Here is an 18,026-nt window from a genome sequence, read left to right as displayed (position 1 = left end):
CGTCTATACTAAATACAAAAAATTAGTCGGGTGCGGAGGCGCACACCTGTAATCCCAGCTACTTGGGGGCTGAGGCAGGAGAATTGCTTGAACTCGGGAGGCGGAGGCTGCAGTGAGCCGAGATCGTGCCACTGCACTCCAGCCTGGGTGACAGAGCGAGACTCCGTCTCACACACGCACACACAGAAAGAGAAAATCCTCCACATGCTGATGGAGGAAGGTCCCCATGGTGTGTTACTAAGGGAGAAAAGCAAGGCACATGGCCTTTTTGAGGCCTGCACGGCCCCCATCTGTGTGGAATAAATATTTAGATGCATGACTGTCCTGAAGGGCACATGAGAAACTGGGGATGGTGGCGGGGTGGGGGGTTGGGGGTGTGTGAGAGGAGGATGAGGGAGGGCTGGTGACTGATTTCTTAAAAAAAAATTGTAAGTTTGAATGCCTGCATTTTGTAACTATGGTGCATTTTACTTCTTGGAAAAAATCCTGCAAATCATTATAAAAACAAAAAAGTCAAATAAATTGGTGACTCTGGGCTATGACTTCTCCCCTCTCTTTGGGTGAGGTACAGGGACAAATTCTGCTCTAGGAACAGAGACTTTGGGGGCCGAGTTCTGGCAAAGCCTTCCCCAAGGGGGTGTGATGGGTGGTGCTGGGAGGTGGGACTGCAGGGTGCTGGGGTGGTGCTGGCAGCCTGCGTAGGCCGCCTTGCTCCCTTGATAGCAACGTTTGTTGCTTTGAAACAAAACCTAAAGTGGGCTATGGTACTCAGCACTGGCTGCCTGGGGCGTCTGTGCAGGATCTGTGTGTGCAGGGTCCCCCAGGCTGGGCTGTCCCAGGAACAAAAGGCCCTCCACACGCCCGTGTTCTCCTGCATAAATGTCACAGGGTGCTGGTTCCAGTAACATGTGGCCAACCCCCATCGTGAATCCCACAAGCATCTGGAGGGGATTGGGGAACTGAACAAGCAGGTCATACACAGTGACAAAGGGGCTTTCCGGCAAGGTCTCCGAGTGATCCTGACACGTCACACATCAAGGAACTTCTGAGAAGCGCATGTGCCCTTCCTCCTGTGGCTCTCGGGGTGGTCCCCCAGCCTCATCTCATCAGCTGGGACTTCCCGCGCTGCCCCCGCGCAGCCTGCCTCACCTGTCTCTGGAAGGGTCCACGGTGGCACAGCCAGTCCTGTTTTATCTTAGCTCAGCCGAGATCACGTTGAGTTTTTTTTTTTTTTTTTTGAGATGGAGTTTTGCTCTTGTCGCCCGGCTGGAGTGCAGTGGTGTGATCTTGGCTCACTGCAACCTCGGTCTCCTGGGTTCAAGAGATTCTCCTGCCTCAGCCTCCCGAGTAGCTGGGACTACAGATTTGCCCTGCACCACCACACCCAGCTATTTTTTGTATTTTTACTAGAGACGGGGTTTTGCCATGTTGGCCAGGCTGATCTTAAACTCCTGACCTCAGGTGATCCGCCCGCCTTGGCCTCCCAAAATGCTGGGATTACAGGTGTGAGCCACTGCGCCTGGCTGAAAAGCTGATTCTTTAATGCCTCCAGCGGAAGAGGTAATCTTTTTCTGTAGGGGGACAGGGTCTCGCTTCGTTACCTAGGCTGCAGTGCAATGGTGCTGTCACTGCTCACTGCAGCCTCCACCTCCCAGCTTCAAGTGATATTCTTGCCTCAGCCTCCTGAATAGCAGGGATCACAGGCGCACACCACCATGCCTGGCTTATTTTTATATTTTTAGTAGAAACTGGGTTTCACCAGGTTGGCCAGGCTGGTCTCAAACTTCTGACCTCAAGTGATCCACCCACCTCAGCCTCCCAAGGGGCTGGGATTACAAGTGTGAGTCACTGTGCCTGGCTCCTGCCTGCTTCAGACAGTGCCATGGAATTTCCAGGGGGTGCAATCAGCCCCTCCTGTCCCTATGAACATGCAATCCACATGCTCGCAACACTGACTGTTAGCCATGAACATGGGAGAACCGGCTGCTTATCAAGGACACTGCTTTAGAATCTTACAGCAGAGTTTAAAGCTCATGAGCCCTGGACACATGTTCCTGGCTATCTGCTGGGGACCAGCTAAGAGCCATGACCATGACACACATGCACATTCAAAAGGAATGTGGACCTGACCGCGATAGGGGATCTCCTGGTTGTACAAGGTCATGGACAGCCCACAGCCCTGTGGGCTTCACGTCAAAGAGGGGCACACATCGGACCACCCACGTTAGAGACAGACCACAGCAGCTGTCTTCTCAAAGAGGCAACTGATACTCTGTTGGCTGACTGGGAACAGCAACAGGCAGCAGAGAAGGCTTGGAACCCATCATTTCTAACACGCCAGGAAAGAGCCGGGAATTTTACGATTCAGCCAAGGGCAGGGGACCATCCTTCCACCTGGATAGCCATAATACACTAGAAGCCAGTGTGAATGCAGATGTAACAGCTTGTTGGCCACAGCAATGAAACGCTCCCACATTAAAAAGTTACAAAGTGGCCAGGTGTGGAGGCTCGTATCAGTAATCCCAGCGCCTTGGGAGGCCAGGAGTTTGATACCAGCCCTGGCAACAGAGACCCCCTACTTCTCCAGCTTACTTGGGTATTGGAAATAAAGAATAAAAAAGGCCGGGTGTGGTGACTCACACCTGTAATCCCAGCACTTTGGGAGGCCGAGGTGGGTGGATCACCTGAGGTCAGGAGTTCAAGACCAGCCTCGCCAACATGGCGAAACCCCATTTCTACTAAAAATACAAAAATTAGCCGGGTGTGGTGGCGGGTGCCTGTAATCCCAGCTACTTGGGAGGATGAAGAAGGAGAACTGCTTGAACCCAGGAGGTGTAGGTTGCAGTGAGCGGAGATTGCGCCAGTGCACTCCAGCCCAGGTGACAGAGCGAGACTCTATCTCAAAAAACAAAAACAAAAATAAAAACAAAAAAAAAAAAAAGGAAAGAATAAAAAAGAGACCCCACTTCTACAAAAAAATTAGCTGAGTGTGGTGGACAGTGTCTGTAAATCCCAGCTACTCAGGAGGCTGAGGAGAGAGGATTGTTTGAGCCTGAGAGGTTGAGGCTGTATTGAGCAGTGATCATGTCACTGCACTCCAGACTGGGAAACAGAGTGAGTCCCCATCTATCTATAAAAAATAAACAAAAAATAGAGTAAGATAAATTGCTAAATGATAAGAAGGCCACACTCTGAGCAAACAAGCCTTAAAGAGCCCCTACCTTCTCCTCTATGAACATTTGCTATGGTTAAGTAGTGTGAGGTCCAGGAATGAGGGATGACGCCTGGAATGACGAACAGACAAAAGGGCCTGCAGAATCAGTCCCTGAGGACCACCTGCAACTCCATCTTGAAATGAAGTTTTCCAAATTAGATCAAAGATGACTCTGGTTATAACTACGCCCCCCTTTAGACCCCAAGGCGCTGAGCAATTTGCAAGAAGCCAACACAAAAATATTTGTAGAAAGTTAAGACGCACCAGAAAACCTGTGAACAGGTAACTGATCTGAAGATTTGTCTTTTAAAAACCGTTTTTCTTAAAAAGAAGTTACTCATGACCGGCATGGAACCTATCACCTTACGCCTTTTCAAGGCCTCAACAGCGTCTAAGAAAAAGTGGCGGGTCACTAGTGACGCTGCTGCTTAAAAATGGCATCAAATTTCCTTAATGCCCAAGGCTGTCACCCCCATGCTTGGATTCTTAGAGGAACATTCAGAACCTTTTGTATCCGCCAAGAGGAAAAAGTAATGATGTGAATGAAACGTCAGTTTCTCTCTCCTTTTTGGCAAATTTGGTGCCTAAGTCATTAAGGAAAATGGAGGGACAGACAGGGCAATAGAGCCCAGCAGGAAGACGCTGACGGCAGCTCTTCAGTGAGGAAAAGAAAACAGACTCCTGGGCCAGCAGCTTGCTGTTCAGATGGGCGAGGCCACTCTGGCGCAGGGCACCTGATCGCCATGGTAACCGAGCACACAGCACAGAGCCATCCGCCCCCACGGACTCCGCTGTAAGCCTGTTTCCCTTACTGCAGGGCTGTGGCTGGCTAAGCAAGTTGTCCAAAGTCCCTGCCTACCTGGGAGGGAAAACCGCCCGCCAGTCCATCTTGGAGGCCCGGAATTTCAAGCACTGAGCGTTTCTCACTGACTTTCAGGAAGAAGCCAAGACGGGCCTGCAATGACCTTCCTGCAGACACTGGTTCTACCACGGCGAGCTACTCAAGGCAGACAATGGAGGGAGCATCTTCTGGGTCTGTGAGCCTCTTGAGGATTCTGGGGTAGCCATGGGAAGAACAGGGAATCGGAATCCTGCAGCAATCTTAGGACAGAGGCTCACTCCCCTGCTTCAGGGAAGTTTCCGCAGAGACACTGTCAAGGAAGATTCTAGAGTTTCTCATGTCACCCATCCTAAGGATTTACTAAAAACCACTGTTAGAAAGCAACTCTATTTTTCTAAATTAAATTCCATATACTGGGCGGGGCACAGTGGCTCATGCCTATAATCCCAGTACTTTGGGAAGCTGAGGTGGGTGGATCGCCAGGTGTGGTGGCACGCACCTGTAGTCCCAGCTACTTGGGAGGCTGAGGCAGGAGAATCGCTTGAACTCAGGAGGCGGAGGTTGCAGTGAGCTGAGATTGTGCCACTGCGCTCTAGCCTGGGCGACAGAGTGAGACTCCAACACACACACACACACACACACACACACACACTCTGTATACTGCAAACATAGCTTTAAAAATTTTTATTATTATTATTATTATTTTGAGACAGGGTCTCCCTCTGTCACCCAGCCTGGAGTGCAGTGGCGTGATCTTGACTTACTCCAGCCTCGACCTCCCAGGCTCAAGCAATCCTCCCGTCTCAGTCCCCCAAGTAGCTGGAACTACAGGTGTATGCCACCACACCTGGCTAATTTTGCATTTTTTGTAGAGATAGGGTTTCACCATGTTGCCCAGGCTGGTCTTGAACCCCTAAGCTCCGGCGACCTGTCTACCTTGGCTTCCCAAAGTGCTAGGATTACAGATGTGAGCCACCGTGTGAAACTCCCTTGAAAAGTAACCTCTGACAGTAAAGACTCAGAAGAGGAAAGCCATATGATAATCTCTTTTCTTTCTGGCAAAGCCCTCCTAGTCCTGCTGGTCCAGAGAAATATTTTTACTTAGCCGTCATTACGCTATACAATTTAAAAAAATTTTCCCGGCCAGGCGCAGTAGCTAACGCCTGTAATCCCAGCACTTTGGGAAGCTGAGGTGGGGGAAATCACCTGAGGTCAGGAGTTCGAGACTGGCCTGGCCAACATGGTGAAACTCTGTCACTACTAAAACTACAAAAATTAGCTGGGCGTGGTGGTGGGTACCTGTATTCCCAGCTACTCGGGAGGCTGAGGCAGGAGAATCACTTGAACCTGGGGGGTGGAGGTTGTAGTGAGCTGAGATTGCATCACTGCACTCCAGCCTGGGTAACAGAGAGAGACTCCGTCTTAAAAAAAAAAAAAAAAAAGAAAGAAAAAATTTTCCTGCAATATAAGAAATCTTTTTCCATTTTTTTTCCCTAGTCACCATTATTTTTGCTTCTGCTGCTGGCTTTCCTATGACCATGATTTTTGCTTCTGCTGCTGCTTTCCTATGACTTCAGGGTGTTGGGTCGGTGATATGTGCTTCACCTCCCCTCTCACTGGAATGACATGGAAGCGGGGTGGGGGAGATACATCCATTTGCTGCCTCTTCACAAAAACCACTGGCAACCTCCATATCCTGTTCCATTTCATCCAGGGGCTCATTGCCTTTTTCTATCTCCTGCTTCCAATCTGCGAGACTGCCCAGGAGTCTTAACTGACTTTATTCTGTAAAGTCAACTGGTATCTTACAAATATCATTTACATTCCTCTTAGAACCTAGTGTGTTTTTCTTAGGTTTGACACGTGACTGTTGTAGGGACGTTCCAGCACAGTGGCGATGATCTGTTACAATACAAAGTAAAACGTCATTCTTCTAGGATTTGTTCTGTCAAGGAGAAATTGCTTCTGGAATCGATCTGATGCCAGCAGGGATGGCACCAAGGGAGACTTCCTGTTTTATGTAGGACAAGGGGTTTTTTGTTTTTTTTTGTTTTTGAGATGGAGTCGCACTCTGTCACCCAGGCCGGAGTGCAGTGGTACGATCTCAGCTCACTGCAACCTCCACCTCCCGGGTTCAAGCAACTCTGCCTCAGCCTCCCGAGTACCTGGGATTACAGGCTCCCACTACCACACCCAGCTAATTTTTTTGTATTTTTAGTAGAGATGGGGTTTCACCACGTTGGTCAGGCTGGTCTTAAACTCCTGACCTCAGGTGATGCACCCGCCTCGGCCTCCCAAACTGATGGGATTACAGGCGTGAGCCACTGCACCCGGTCTAACGAGTGGTTTTGATCTAGAAAACATTAGTCACTTTCTGCCAAGTTCAGTCCTGCCTCAATGGACTCAAATACTCTCATGAGTTTAAAGAAGGCCAACTTCCTGTTAGAGCAGGGGGTCAAGGCTAACTTTCCACTCAGACGTCCGTAAAACTCCAGCACAAACAGCTACATCCATTATTTCCCCTCAAGTATTCTGAACTCGAGCCAGTGCTGGATTAGTTCTTGGTACTTTCTAATTAAATTGGCCAAGCCAGAATGAGTGATCCCTTCTTCCGATGGACGCCCGCTCTACCTAGATGTCCAGCCAAGAAGACCCACGGCGCGGTGAGATGCAGCCTCCTGACCCCTACGTTGGTCGGAATCAAATCAAACACGGAAAACACGCAGAACTCTCAACTGGGGACTGAGATGCCACCGAGGCGCTCCGGCTGCATCTGTGTGAGGGTTTGGGCTCTTGCAGAAGCAGCAGCCACTGCCACACAGCTGTTCCCTGTGCTACACACATTCCCCCTCGTGGAGCTTACGGCAAGCTGGCGGGCTTCGTGCTCCTGTTAGCTTTGTTTGTGTTTTCAATGAATCAATGGGATATGGAGACGAATCAACATGTTTAGAAAAATACAGAAAGGGAAAAAGAGGACCAGCTCACAGTGCTGGCTGTTCCTAAAAGCTGGCTGTAAAAAGCTCAGCTCCAAGTGTGGGATCGGCGCATGAGATGGGAGGCGGGGGGCGCAGGAGGGAGCCTAGGAGCCGTAGCCATGGGTCAGCTTGGACGGGCTGTGTCCAGGCACCGTGTGGCAAAGAGAACAAGTCTGGTTGGAGACCTCAAGGCTGTGAAATGCAGACAGAAAGGAGCCTGAGCTTCTCAGCCTGCAGCCACCACCCTCTGCTACCACCTGCTCCCGGGCTCTGATCTCAGTCCCCAGCTCTTCATCCGTTCACACCTGAGCTGTCTTCAGGGGTTTCCTGGCCATTTCCTTTCTGCTACCCTACCTTTCCCACTGTTCAAGGTCCAAGCTCCCCATTTTCCTGTTCAGAGGATGCCTAGATGTCTTCCGGTTAGACAAGAAGTCCCCTGACACGACCACACCCGGAGAGGGATGTGCGCCCGTACTTTGTCCCTTCCTGTCAGACAGTAAGCCCCCGAGTGGGGAATCTGTCTCTGACTTAGACCCCAGCCCTGAACACAAGGCTCTAGGCTGACGAAGGATGACAGTGGGTGTGCAAACCTTGGCAGGGTCCCTCCGTGCACTGTCGACTCGCCCTCCATTAGGTACTGACGCAGAGAGGGACCCCGTTTGCAGACAGGATGCCATATTTCAGCTCCCCAAATCCAGAACGTGGGGTCCCTTGGAGTCTCCCCGGGACAGAGCAGAGCACGGGACAACAGAAAAGGCAGTGAGACATTTCATGTAAAACCAACAGAAATTGGCTGCTTACCTGAGCTCACACAGCCCTGCTGCAGCGGGTCCTGGAGCGACGTCACAGAGTGGAGGACTGAAGTAGAAAAAGGTTATAATTAAAGGAAGGAACGCGGCCCAGGGCTTAAAGCTTCCTAACTGCATGTGGCAAGGCCCAGGGAGGCTTCCCACTCCTCCTGGGGAGGGGCGAGCACGGGACCCGCGGGCCAGGGAGGTGCTGCTGTCGCAAAGCCAGGCCCCTGGGCTGGGAGAAGGTGAAAGGTTTTGCCTGTGACATCTCCCACTTTAGTACCCTTGGCTGACTTTCTTTCCTGATCCCTGATTCAGCTACTTGACTTTTACCTGTATTTATGTATAAACAGCATTTTTAAAATTGGTAACTCATTTTCTGCTGCTTATAAAATTAGGCACGATCTTCTCTCCTAAACACTAAAGTCAGTCCCACGGTGACAGGTTGTGGAGGAAGGGGACGGTTCTGTCCCCCAGCACCAGCCCATGGTGGGGAGCGTGGCTGGCCACCTCCTGGGGTGGAGTTCCCTCCTCCCTCTCTGCATAGCCCAGGTGGGGCTGCTGTGACCAGGTCCTTGCTACAGTGGGGGCAGCCCCTCTCCTCTGGCAGGACCCCTGTTACCTGGCCCTTGCTGCTGGCCCTGGACGGGTAGAACACCCTGGCCTAGCTCGCCGTTCAGCCAGAGCTGCATCCGGATGAAGGGTTCTCGGCCTTTCTGCGTCAGCTTGCTCCATGGCTTCGGTCGGGACAGCATGTCGCTGACGCTGCCCTGGGACAGGCCCAGCACCTGGAATGGCACCGAACACACAAGGCCATCAGTGCCGGGTATTAGCCTGACGCCACAGACACTGCTGCAATGCACATGCAACACACAGAGGGCGTGTCTAGGGCTGACTTCTGAGCACAGAACTGCGGCCTGGTGGCAGTGACAGGTTGTGGGCAGGGAATAAACGTTTAAAGATCAATGGTAGGCTGAGACCCCGGCACAGGAGGACTTTTGGGCAAGCCATGGTTACAGCCACAGCTCTTGGCTCCCAGGAAGGGAAGAGGGTCTCATCCCAGGGTCTTGATCCTGCCAAGACAGCAGGCCTGTCACCCTGACACCCTGCGGAGGAGGTGTGTACAAGCACCTTGCTCTTCACCTGGTGGCACCGGGAAAGGCTAAGGTGCCAGGGATAAGATCCCTCTGGAGGTGGGGCAGTGGGTGCCGGTGGGACCGGGGAAGCTGGTGTCCTCTGCAAACAGAACCAGGCCGGCATTTAGAAAGGTCTGCTTGCTCTGACTGCATCCTGATCAAAGGTGGGGGCCCAGAGGTGAGCTGGTAGGACCTGGGGAGCTGGCCTGGGAGTGACAGTCCGCCGCAGATGATCGCTGAGTTGCGTGTACACACCCGAGTTTTCTGATGCTCCCATATGGCCATACATATGTATAGGCACAAACACCCCCCACAGGACACAGATGCCGCCCTGGGATATTTAGGGGCTGCATCCGATCACTCTTTTGAAAAGTTCTCAAGTTCCAGAATAAAACTGCACTCACGGGCCAAACAAGTTCAGTGCTATTAAGTCTGCTAAATTTAAGGCATGAGCACGAATGTCTATTTCCATGTTCTCAAATGGTATTTTTACAACACTGATCTAGAAATCTCAAGGGGCTTGAAATACTCATCCTCATTTCTAGTTGCCCCCCTTCACCTTTTGCAAAATCAGGGCAAAGTTCGCCATTGGACACCACTTGGATTTACAGCACAGCATATGGCAAACACGGAGTGGAAGGCAGGGCGGGGAGTGTGGGGACGGCACCATGCAGGGACCCTGGCTTGGCAAGCAGGGGAGGGAGATTTGTCCCCTGCTGATCAGCCACGTGCTCCCTCAGGAAGGGCACCTTCCTTTTAGGGGAGAGGGGTGCTTCTCCTTCTATTCAGCACTCCATTATTTAATCTAAATCTAATCTAAAATGGTAGGGGGTTGGGAGGCCAAGGCAGGCAGATCACTTGAGGTCAGGAGTTCGAGACCAGCCTGGCCAACATGGTGAAATCTCGACTCTACTAAAAATACAAAAATTAGCTGGGCGTGGTGGTGGGCTCTCGTAATCCCAGCTACGCGGGAGGCTAAAGCAGGAGAATCGCTTGAACCTGGAGAATCGCTTGAACCCAGGAGGCAGAGGTTGCAGTGAGACGAGATAGCGTCGCTGCACTCTAGCATGGGCAACAGAGTGAGACTCCATCTCAAAAAATAAATAAATAAAATGATACTAGGACATGATGTTTATTTTAGATTTAGCAGGTGCAGTTAACCCTCATTCTCCTGAATCCCAGTGACCAGGAAAGTGCCAAGAACAGAAAGCCCTAGAAGCTTGTCCATGCATGATTACACTTTCCTGAGCCAGGGACGGATGATGGGGAAACACAGGCCACCCTGCTTGGGCCATCCCCGAGCTGTGTGTCCCTGGGCAGGTTGCTTGACCTCTCTGACTGAACAATATCCAAGAGTTACACAGAAAGGAACAATGATGCTCTCTGCAGCTTTTTCTAGTAAGTCCCTTTTGGCTCTCTGCGTACTGGTGGTCCCTCTATGTGATCAGATCAGATCTTTTTTAGCCAAAGAAACTTGCAGGGGTGCCTCTCGGCTTCCCCCTTGGCAGCAAAAACTAGATGTGAACTAGGCTGCCAGCCAGCTTGGGGCAAGTAGTTAACGTCCCCAAGCCTTGATGTCCTTCCTGGTCAAATGGGGATTTTATCGTCTACTTCCCAGCGTAACTGAGAGGTTGAAAGGGCAGCACACAGGTGAGAGGCCGAGCCCAGAACCTGGCTGCAGTCGGGGCTCGACAAATGGAATCGGGGCTGGAATGTTTACCAGCTGCACCTTGGAAGTCTGGGAGCAGAGGATGCCTTATGCTCCGCTCTTGGGTGAATTGAAATGGGTGAGGGTCACAGACTCTGGGATAGATACTTGGTCCTCAGCAAGGAGAAGAGACGGGAGAACCAAAGCTTCAAGATCAGATCCCTTACCTTCTCCCCGAAGATTCTCTGGCAGATGCCGTTCTTGGCCAGCTTCTCCTTAACCTGCCGGGTGAGCTCGATGGTGTCCACCTCCTGGTACATGTAGACCTCGTACTGCTCAGGGGTCAGCGGGGGGACCGAGGGCTTGGTGGGCTTGGACATGGGCACGATCGGGGAGGATGGCAGGGGGCTGTTCTGCGGCGTCTCGCTGCGGCTGGCCCCGGTCAGACTCAGCTCTGAGCTCTGGGAGTATGGGGACTCGGCACTGGGCCACTCCTTCCAGTACTCTGATGACGAGGGTCCCTGGAGCTGGCTGCGCTCGGCCCGAGGCTGGCTGCCACCTCCGCTGCCACCGCTACCTTTCTCTTTCCCGCCGCCCGTTTCTTCGGCCTTGGCCTCCTCGGAGGAGGCGGCGTTTCTTCTCTCTGGCTGCACCGCGCTCCACCAGTGGTCCTTCCAGGCACCGCTGCGGCCCACTTCGTTTTTCACCTGTCTCAGGACCCCTTGTGCACAATCAGCGGCTCCCTGGGGGTCCAGCCCGGGGGCGTCCTGGGCCTCCTTTTTGAGGGCCGGGGGGTTCGGCAGAGCAGAGGCACCAGCCTCAGGAGCTGCGGAGGGCTTCTTCAGGGAGATGGCGAGAGGCGGGTAGCTGGAAACGGTGGGCATGGGCGAGGTGGACAGAAGCTTGGGGGTGAGGATGGTGATGTCACTCTGGGACAGCGGTGCCTGCTTTAAGGCAGGGTCGAGGGCGGCCTGCTGGGCCTCCATCTCCCGGCGGGCTTGCTGCAGGATGGAGCGGATGGCGTCATCGGAGTTCCCGCTGCCGGATGCGGAGGAAGGCTGGGCCGGCTCTGCTGCGTGGAGAAACAGGGGTGAGAGTGTGGCAGGGGAGGCCCCCTTTAGCTGGGGACATGCTTCTCATCCTAACTTGACCTACTGCAAAGTGTGGGTTATTTGGGAGGACCACACCGTCCATTTCCCCAGCATGGCCCCTGTCAGTGAAACATTCAGGCATCTTGTCTGAACCAAGGGCCAGGGCCTGATGCTGCAGCTTGATGACCTGGTGGCCTTTGGTACACACAGATGTAGAGGGTAACAAAGGGGGTGTCAGTGAAAGTGCTCCCTGACGTGCCCTCCTGGGGCTCCTTTCCCCGAGGATTTCTTTTTTTTTTTTTTTTTTTTAGAGACAGGATCTCGCTCTGTTGCCCAGGCTAGAGTGCAGTGGCATGATCATGGCTCACTGTAACCTCCACCTCCCTGGCTCAAGCAATCCTCCCAGCTCAACCTCCCAAGTAGCTGGGACCACAGGTGCACGCCACCATGCCTGGCTAGTGTTTTAAGAGACAAGGTCTCTCACTATGTTGCATAGGCTGGTCTTAAACTCCTGAACTCAAGCCATCCTCCCCCATCAGCTTCCCAAAATGCCAGGATTATAGGTGTGAGCCACCGCACCTGGCCTCTGATAATTTTTATACTTAGTATTCATTTTCCTGTGCTATATTCTGAAATGCAAGTAGTTCTGTCAAAGTTGAGGAGTGTAATTTCTGTGAATAATTGTAACTAGGGGCCAGGTGTGGTGGCTCATGCCTGTAATCCCAGCACTGTGGGAGGCCGAGGTGGGCGGATCACTGGAGGTCAGGAGTTCGAGACCATTCTGGCCAACATGGTGAAACCCCGTCTCTACTAAAACACAAAAATTAGTGGGCGTGGTGGCACATGTCTATAGTCCCAGCTACTCGGGAGGCTGAGGCAGGGGAATAGCTTAAAACTGGGAGGCAGAGGTTGCAGTGAGCTGAGATTGTGCCACTGCACTCCAGCCTGGGCAACAGAGCGAGACTGCATCTCAGAAAAAAGAAAAAGGTAACTATTAGGCAAATACAGATCACAAAGACAGACCTGCTTCTCTCTACGTGCCTAAATGCTTGAGAACAGGCGTTCATTATTGCTTAAAAAAAAAAAATAGTTAATTACTGCTGACCAGAGCACTCATGACAATTCTCTTAATTAAGTTTGGAAGACAGTGGGTGAAGAAACGGAAGCTGTACCAGTTTTCTGCACTTGGAGCTCCCGCTTGGCTTGCTCTAGGATGGACTTGATGGCTTCATCAGAGCCAGTCTCCGAGGCTCGGATCCGGGTGGTGATGTTACCTGTGGGGAGAAGTTGCGCCAATGACATCAAACCCAAACCTCGGACAGAAAGCAGCGCTGCGTGAAGACGTCATTCTGATATATAGCCCCGGGTGGGGGCTGGTGACACAAGGAGGCAGATGTGGCCTCCCAGTGGCCTGCGTTTGCTGTGAGTGCAACTTCACAGCGACACCGGGCAGGAGGGATTTCCTGCTCAGTTGACCTTATGGCCAGTGTCACTCTGCCAGAGCCAGACACCACCCGTGGGTTAGTGCCCTGGAGAACCGATCATTTAATCCATATATATAAAAGGTGGGTGATTAAAAGGCAACGTTTCTCATGAGTCACTTAGAAGCAACTGCTGTGGCTTGGGACTGACTCTCGTCGGGGTTAGATGTTTATTGGAGGCTGGTGGCCCACACAGGATAAACGGGAAAGGAGGGCGGAGGGTTTGAGGCTGATTGTCTGTCAATCATTCAGAGGCACAGGGTGAAGACAGACAGACTTAACTTAAAAAATTGTTCGCATCTATGATCCCATAATGTCTTTTTAAAATTTACAAACGAGGAAAGGAGCCTGCAGAAATTCCTAAGGGGCGAGGATGGATTCTTTCGGCCACACGGTGATGTTTGTGCAGGCAAATGTGCAGACGAAATGAAGCTACTATGGCCCGGGGGCCGGCCCCAGCTCTTTCGGGAAGCTGCCCGGATAGTTTAATTTCGTACTACCTTCCTAAATAGGAACCACTGCATTCAAAGCAAGTATACCACCATTTAAAAACAAGTATGCCACCGGGACGATTTGGGATGCGTTCGTTCCGTAGGACCTTGAGTGTATTTCCGAGTTAAAAATACAAGGAAGCAGCAGTATTTAATTTGATGGGGTCACCTGACTTTTCTCAGAGCAACCACTGTTATTTTTTCAACTGCGTCTGAGAAAAATGGGGGACCGGGTAATTAGGATCTGAAGTGGGCTGGGATTCAGACTCGGGGGGGCTTAGCTTAGTGATGCCTCTTCTCACCTCTGCCTGCGCTTGGGAAAGGGCAGGCAGCTCGGGAGGAAGGGGCTGGGTGTGCTTGAACCCGTGCCTTGTTTTATACTTACTAGCTGTTTTTCCATCAGGTTCCAGGCCAGAATCACACTGCACAGTTTTAACCCAAATACACAGCTAAGGACATGCTGCTTCCCTAGGTGACTGACTGCAAAGAAAACACCTGCCTGCAACATACCTTCAGACCCATTTCTTCGTTTCGGTACTTCCTGAAATAGTCTGTTCAGGCTCTGGCCTGGATTCTCTGTTGAAAAACAAGTGTGGTAAGAACAAAACAATCAGGGGAATGGTGGTGTTGACGATATGGGCTGTGTGACATGAAATCTGAGCCGCCTGTCGCTAAAGAAAGGGCTCAGGGCTGCCTGTGCAACTTGGGAGTTTCTAGAATCTTCTGAGAGGCCCTTCCCTGGCTGACTGGCCGGCAGAGGCCGTGACTCTGCTGCAAAAGGAGATGGGGGAAATCTAAGTAGCGACCTACGGCATCAAGGCCAGGGAGGTCCACGGGAGGGAGGACTGCCTTGAAGGAGGATCACCCACCAGCCCCCAGAACAAAGCTCACATTAATCATCCAAAGACATTCAATTTCGGTTAACATCCTCATAAAACACTGCATGTTCTTGGTGCAAACTGATGCTGTTCAAAACATCTCCCTGCTCTGTTTGAGTCTAAATTTCAGGGTGTTTCAAATATGTCTGATGAAATGACCTCTCTATAGCTCTGTTGATGTGGCACATTGTTCCCCTGGTCTTAAAACAGAGAAGGAACTTTCTTTCTTGTTTTTTTTTTAATTTCAGGCAGGTTCTCACTCTGTTGCCCAGGCTGGAGTGCAGTGGCTCAATCATGGCTCACTGCAGCCTCCACCTCCTGGGCTCAAGTCATCCTCTTGCCTTAGCCTCTTAGGTAGCTGGGACCACAGGTACACACCACCACCCCCGGCTAATCTTCTGATTTTTTTGTAGATCAAAAGATTACAAAATCTATATTGCCCAGGCTGGTCTTGAACTCCCGGACTCAAGCGATCGGTCCACCTCAGCCTCCCAAACTGCTGGGATTATATAGGTGTGAGCTACTATGCCTGGCTAGGATTTTTGAAATTATGAATGCGACTGACATTTTATCTTTTTACAGAGGGTGGGGTAGAAAGGGTGCCTAAATAAAATTTTTTGTGTATTTTACTCAAGCCAGGCCTGTTTTACTCATAATGCTAAACAAATCACTAATGGACCATGAACAATGTAAGGAAGGTGGCCACGGGACACGCCCTCTTTTGCGGGGTGGGAAGATGGGGGGTGTCATCTGTGACGTGTTCTCCCTACAGAACCAGCTCCGCACAATGATCGAGCCCAGTCAACATGGTCCTATGGGGCTGGAGGGGACGCAAGGGCTCCTCCCAAAAGTGAGACCAGCACCCAAGGCCAATTAGACCCATGGCCACTAAGCATACCGAGACGCTATACATCATGTAATATGATCTACAGTATTGAAATACTACAGGGTTTCCTAAGTATGGAGTGCTGAGTGCATTTGAAAGGCCAGATCTCCCAAATCTAACAGCCTTAACTCATGCCGGGCCACCCTTGAGCTCTGGACGTGGCAGAAGTAAAGAGAACTTTACCTGATGTGATGCACAAATGTTTCATCACACACACACACGCACACACATGCATGCACACACACATGTGCAACTCTGTGACGGGCTCACACGCTGGCGCCACCCAACGCCAGTCTCTCACCTCTTTGTCTGCCTTGGATGCTACGGAGGGCCAGGATGTTCTGCTCATCGGAGAGGAACTGTTTCATCTTGTGAAATGGCTCCTTGCCGCGAACAGTCAGTTTATTCCATGGCTTGGGTCGAGCTAGAATCTCGCTCACGGACCCTTGAGACAGTCCCAACACATAATGTCCGAAAATACGTTGTCCGATATTGTGCTTAATGAGCTGCTCTTTGACCTGCCGGGCGATTTCTGCAGTGTCCATCTCCTCGCCCTCGGAGACGCTCCCAGCACTTTCTGACTGGCTGGGGGATGGGGCCATGCCATTGACATCTGGGCTTTGTTGTAATGGACTTTGGGAAGATATGGAGTTTGTGCTGTATGGACCTGTTGAAAAAATCATGCTTGTGCTTCCGGCTTCCTGCATAGCCTTGGAGTAGAAGGACTGCATTAGCTGCCGCTGGAGAAGAGAGTTTAGTGCAAATTTTCCTGTAGAAGCCAGGGGTAGGCTGGGGCTTGCCAGGGATGAGCTGAAAAAGTCTTGACTTAACCCCGCTGGTGAGAACTGGTGTGTACCATTAGTATTGGAAGCCTGCTCCCCCGGGTTGCGGGGCAACTGAGAAGGAGGGGGGGCCGGCAAAGATCCCGGGCGCCGACTTTCAGGCTGGTCTTTCCCTTTCCTCCTGGCTGACCCTACAAGGAAGGGCAAACAGAATGCATTATGGGGGATTCCAAAGGGGGAAAAAAAAACCAAGACCAAAATGCAAAAGTTTGCCCCCGCAAAAGGGAAAACAAAAAAAAGTGCAGGTTTTTTTTTTTTTTTTACAAGGGCCAATGAGGTGGGTTGGTTTGTTTTCCGATTAAATTTGTAAGTCAGCCAAACAAGGCTTCCCAAAACAAGCAACATGCATTCATGTTTGCGCCTTTCTTGTACGTTGCAGCCTGGAGAGTCCCCTTCACATAGATTCAAACTCCTAGCGTGACAAGGAGCCAGTGACACACACAGGGAAGAGTTGACGGGTCACGGGCCTCTTATTGGGCCCGCTGGCCCCGGCCGGAGGAGCAGCAAACACTGACATTTTTGGACCAATGGATTCGCTCGTACCTCTTGCTCTGAGGTGGATGCACGGTACCAAGCCCCCTCGATTTGGAGGCGCGCGCCCGTTTTGAGAATGCAATACCATCGGAGCCCGAGACACCTGTACGCATTTTACCAGCTGCCCAAATCAGAAGCACAGTCAGTGACGCCACCATTTGGGGGATGAGCCAAGAAAGGCTAAGGATGGGGGACGCGTCCCCAGGGTAGACCTGACCAAGGAAGAAAAACCTCTACTGGACCCGGCATACCCGGGGCTGTCCCTGAAAACACCACCAGAGCGAGGCTGGGTTCACACTGTCCCTGGCCTCTGTGCAGCACAACTAGACACAGATCAGAAAGGCCGACGTCCTCCGAGCTGTCCCTCCCGGGGTCTCCAGACGCACTGCCCCTAACTGACCTCCGCAGAGCCTGTGCGGCTGGCCCGTCTCAACATCCAGCTTTTTAAGCAGGGCGGGGAAGGGAAGGAAGGAGCGGTGAGGAGAAGGGCACCCAACACGCATTAGTCAAAGGTTCTCATTAACCGGCGCTTCTCTGGCCATGCATCTCCCCAGACTCACGATTCACCTTGCTTTTCCTTGACCGACCCCTGGAAGCGAACCAAGCACCTCACACGCGTGAAGCCCGGCCAACCTACCGCTCAGGTCGCTGTTGGAGATGCGCAGTGCGGCGTTCTCGGACTGCAGCGAGCGGTTCTTCTCCATCAACAGCACCTCCAGGGGCTTGGCCGCATCCTAGAAGAGGCAGAGCAGGAGGCTCACTGTGGGGCTCACTGCGTGGCCGGCCACCCACCTGCTTCCTGGGCGACCAGGCCCGGAGCCCTGCCTCCCTCCGTCTGTCCGTGTTCCCACCCAGCTCTCGATCTGACTCCGAAGTGGGTAGGGACAGCTGATTTTCCCCCAAGACGTTTAACACACGTGGAAAACAAGTTCCCTTCAGAAAGAATGGATTCTAGTTGAAGTCATTTTTCTTCTTAGACTTCCACAGCTTCTAAACAATTAATTATTCTCTCATCTGTTCTCAAACTCAAGCGACCTGAACTCGCGCCTCATTTGGCCGTAAGACTGGCTGCCAAGCCACAAACCTCTGTCCGAACGTTTCTGTAAAGGGAACTTTTTTTTTTTTGCCAGCCACAAAGATGTTGGTTGTCTTCTGGGCATCTAGAGTCAGATTCCACTTAGGATGTCAATTTGATTTGATTTGATTTTTAAATTTTTT

The 18,026-nt window shown here is 51.8% G+C and overlaps 1 protein-coding gene across 25 annotated transcripts in view; it reads right to left on the bottom strand.

The window, feature by feature from the left end:
- The window catches only part of CUX1 (cut like homeobox 1), a 472,906-nt gene that overhangs the window by 70,745 nt on the left and 384,135 nt on the right, over positions 1–18,026 (bottom strand). For 9 of the 25 annotated variants that reach the window (XM_045387934.2, XM_045387935.2, XM_045387936.2 and 6 more), the window contains one exon: positions 17,446–17,542. In XM_045387934.2, coding sequence (XP_045243869.2) covers positions 17,446–17,542 — 97 coding nt within the window. Of the gene's footprint in view, positions 1–7,831; positions 7,889–8,443; positions 8,610–10,832; positions 11,678–12,868; positions 12,971–14,178; positions 14,245–15,733; positions 16,406–17,445; positions 17,543–18,026 lie in introns of all 25 variants that reach the window. The other 16 variants (XM_045387927.3, XM_045387920.3, XM_074034606.1 and 13 more) reach the window with 7 other exon arrangements.

The sequence above is a fragment of the Macaca fascicularis genome, chromosome 3, assembly GCF_037993035.2.
Source record: "Macaca fascicularis isolate 582-1 chromosome 3, T2T-MFA8v1.1".
Lineage (NCBI taxonomy): Eukaryota > Metazoa > Chordata > Mammalia > Primates > Cercopithecidae > Macaca > Macaca fascicularis.
The sequence above is the reverse complement of the archived record's forward strand: the minus strand, read 5'-3'. Positions and strand labels throughout refer to the sequence as shown.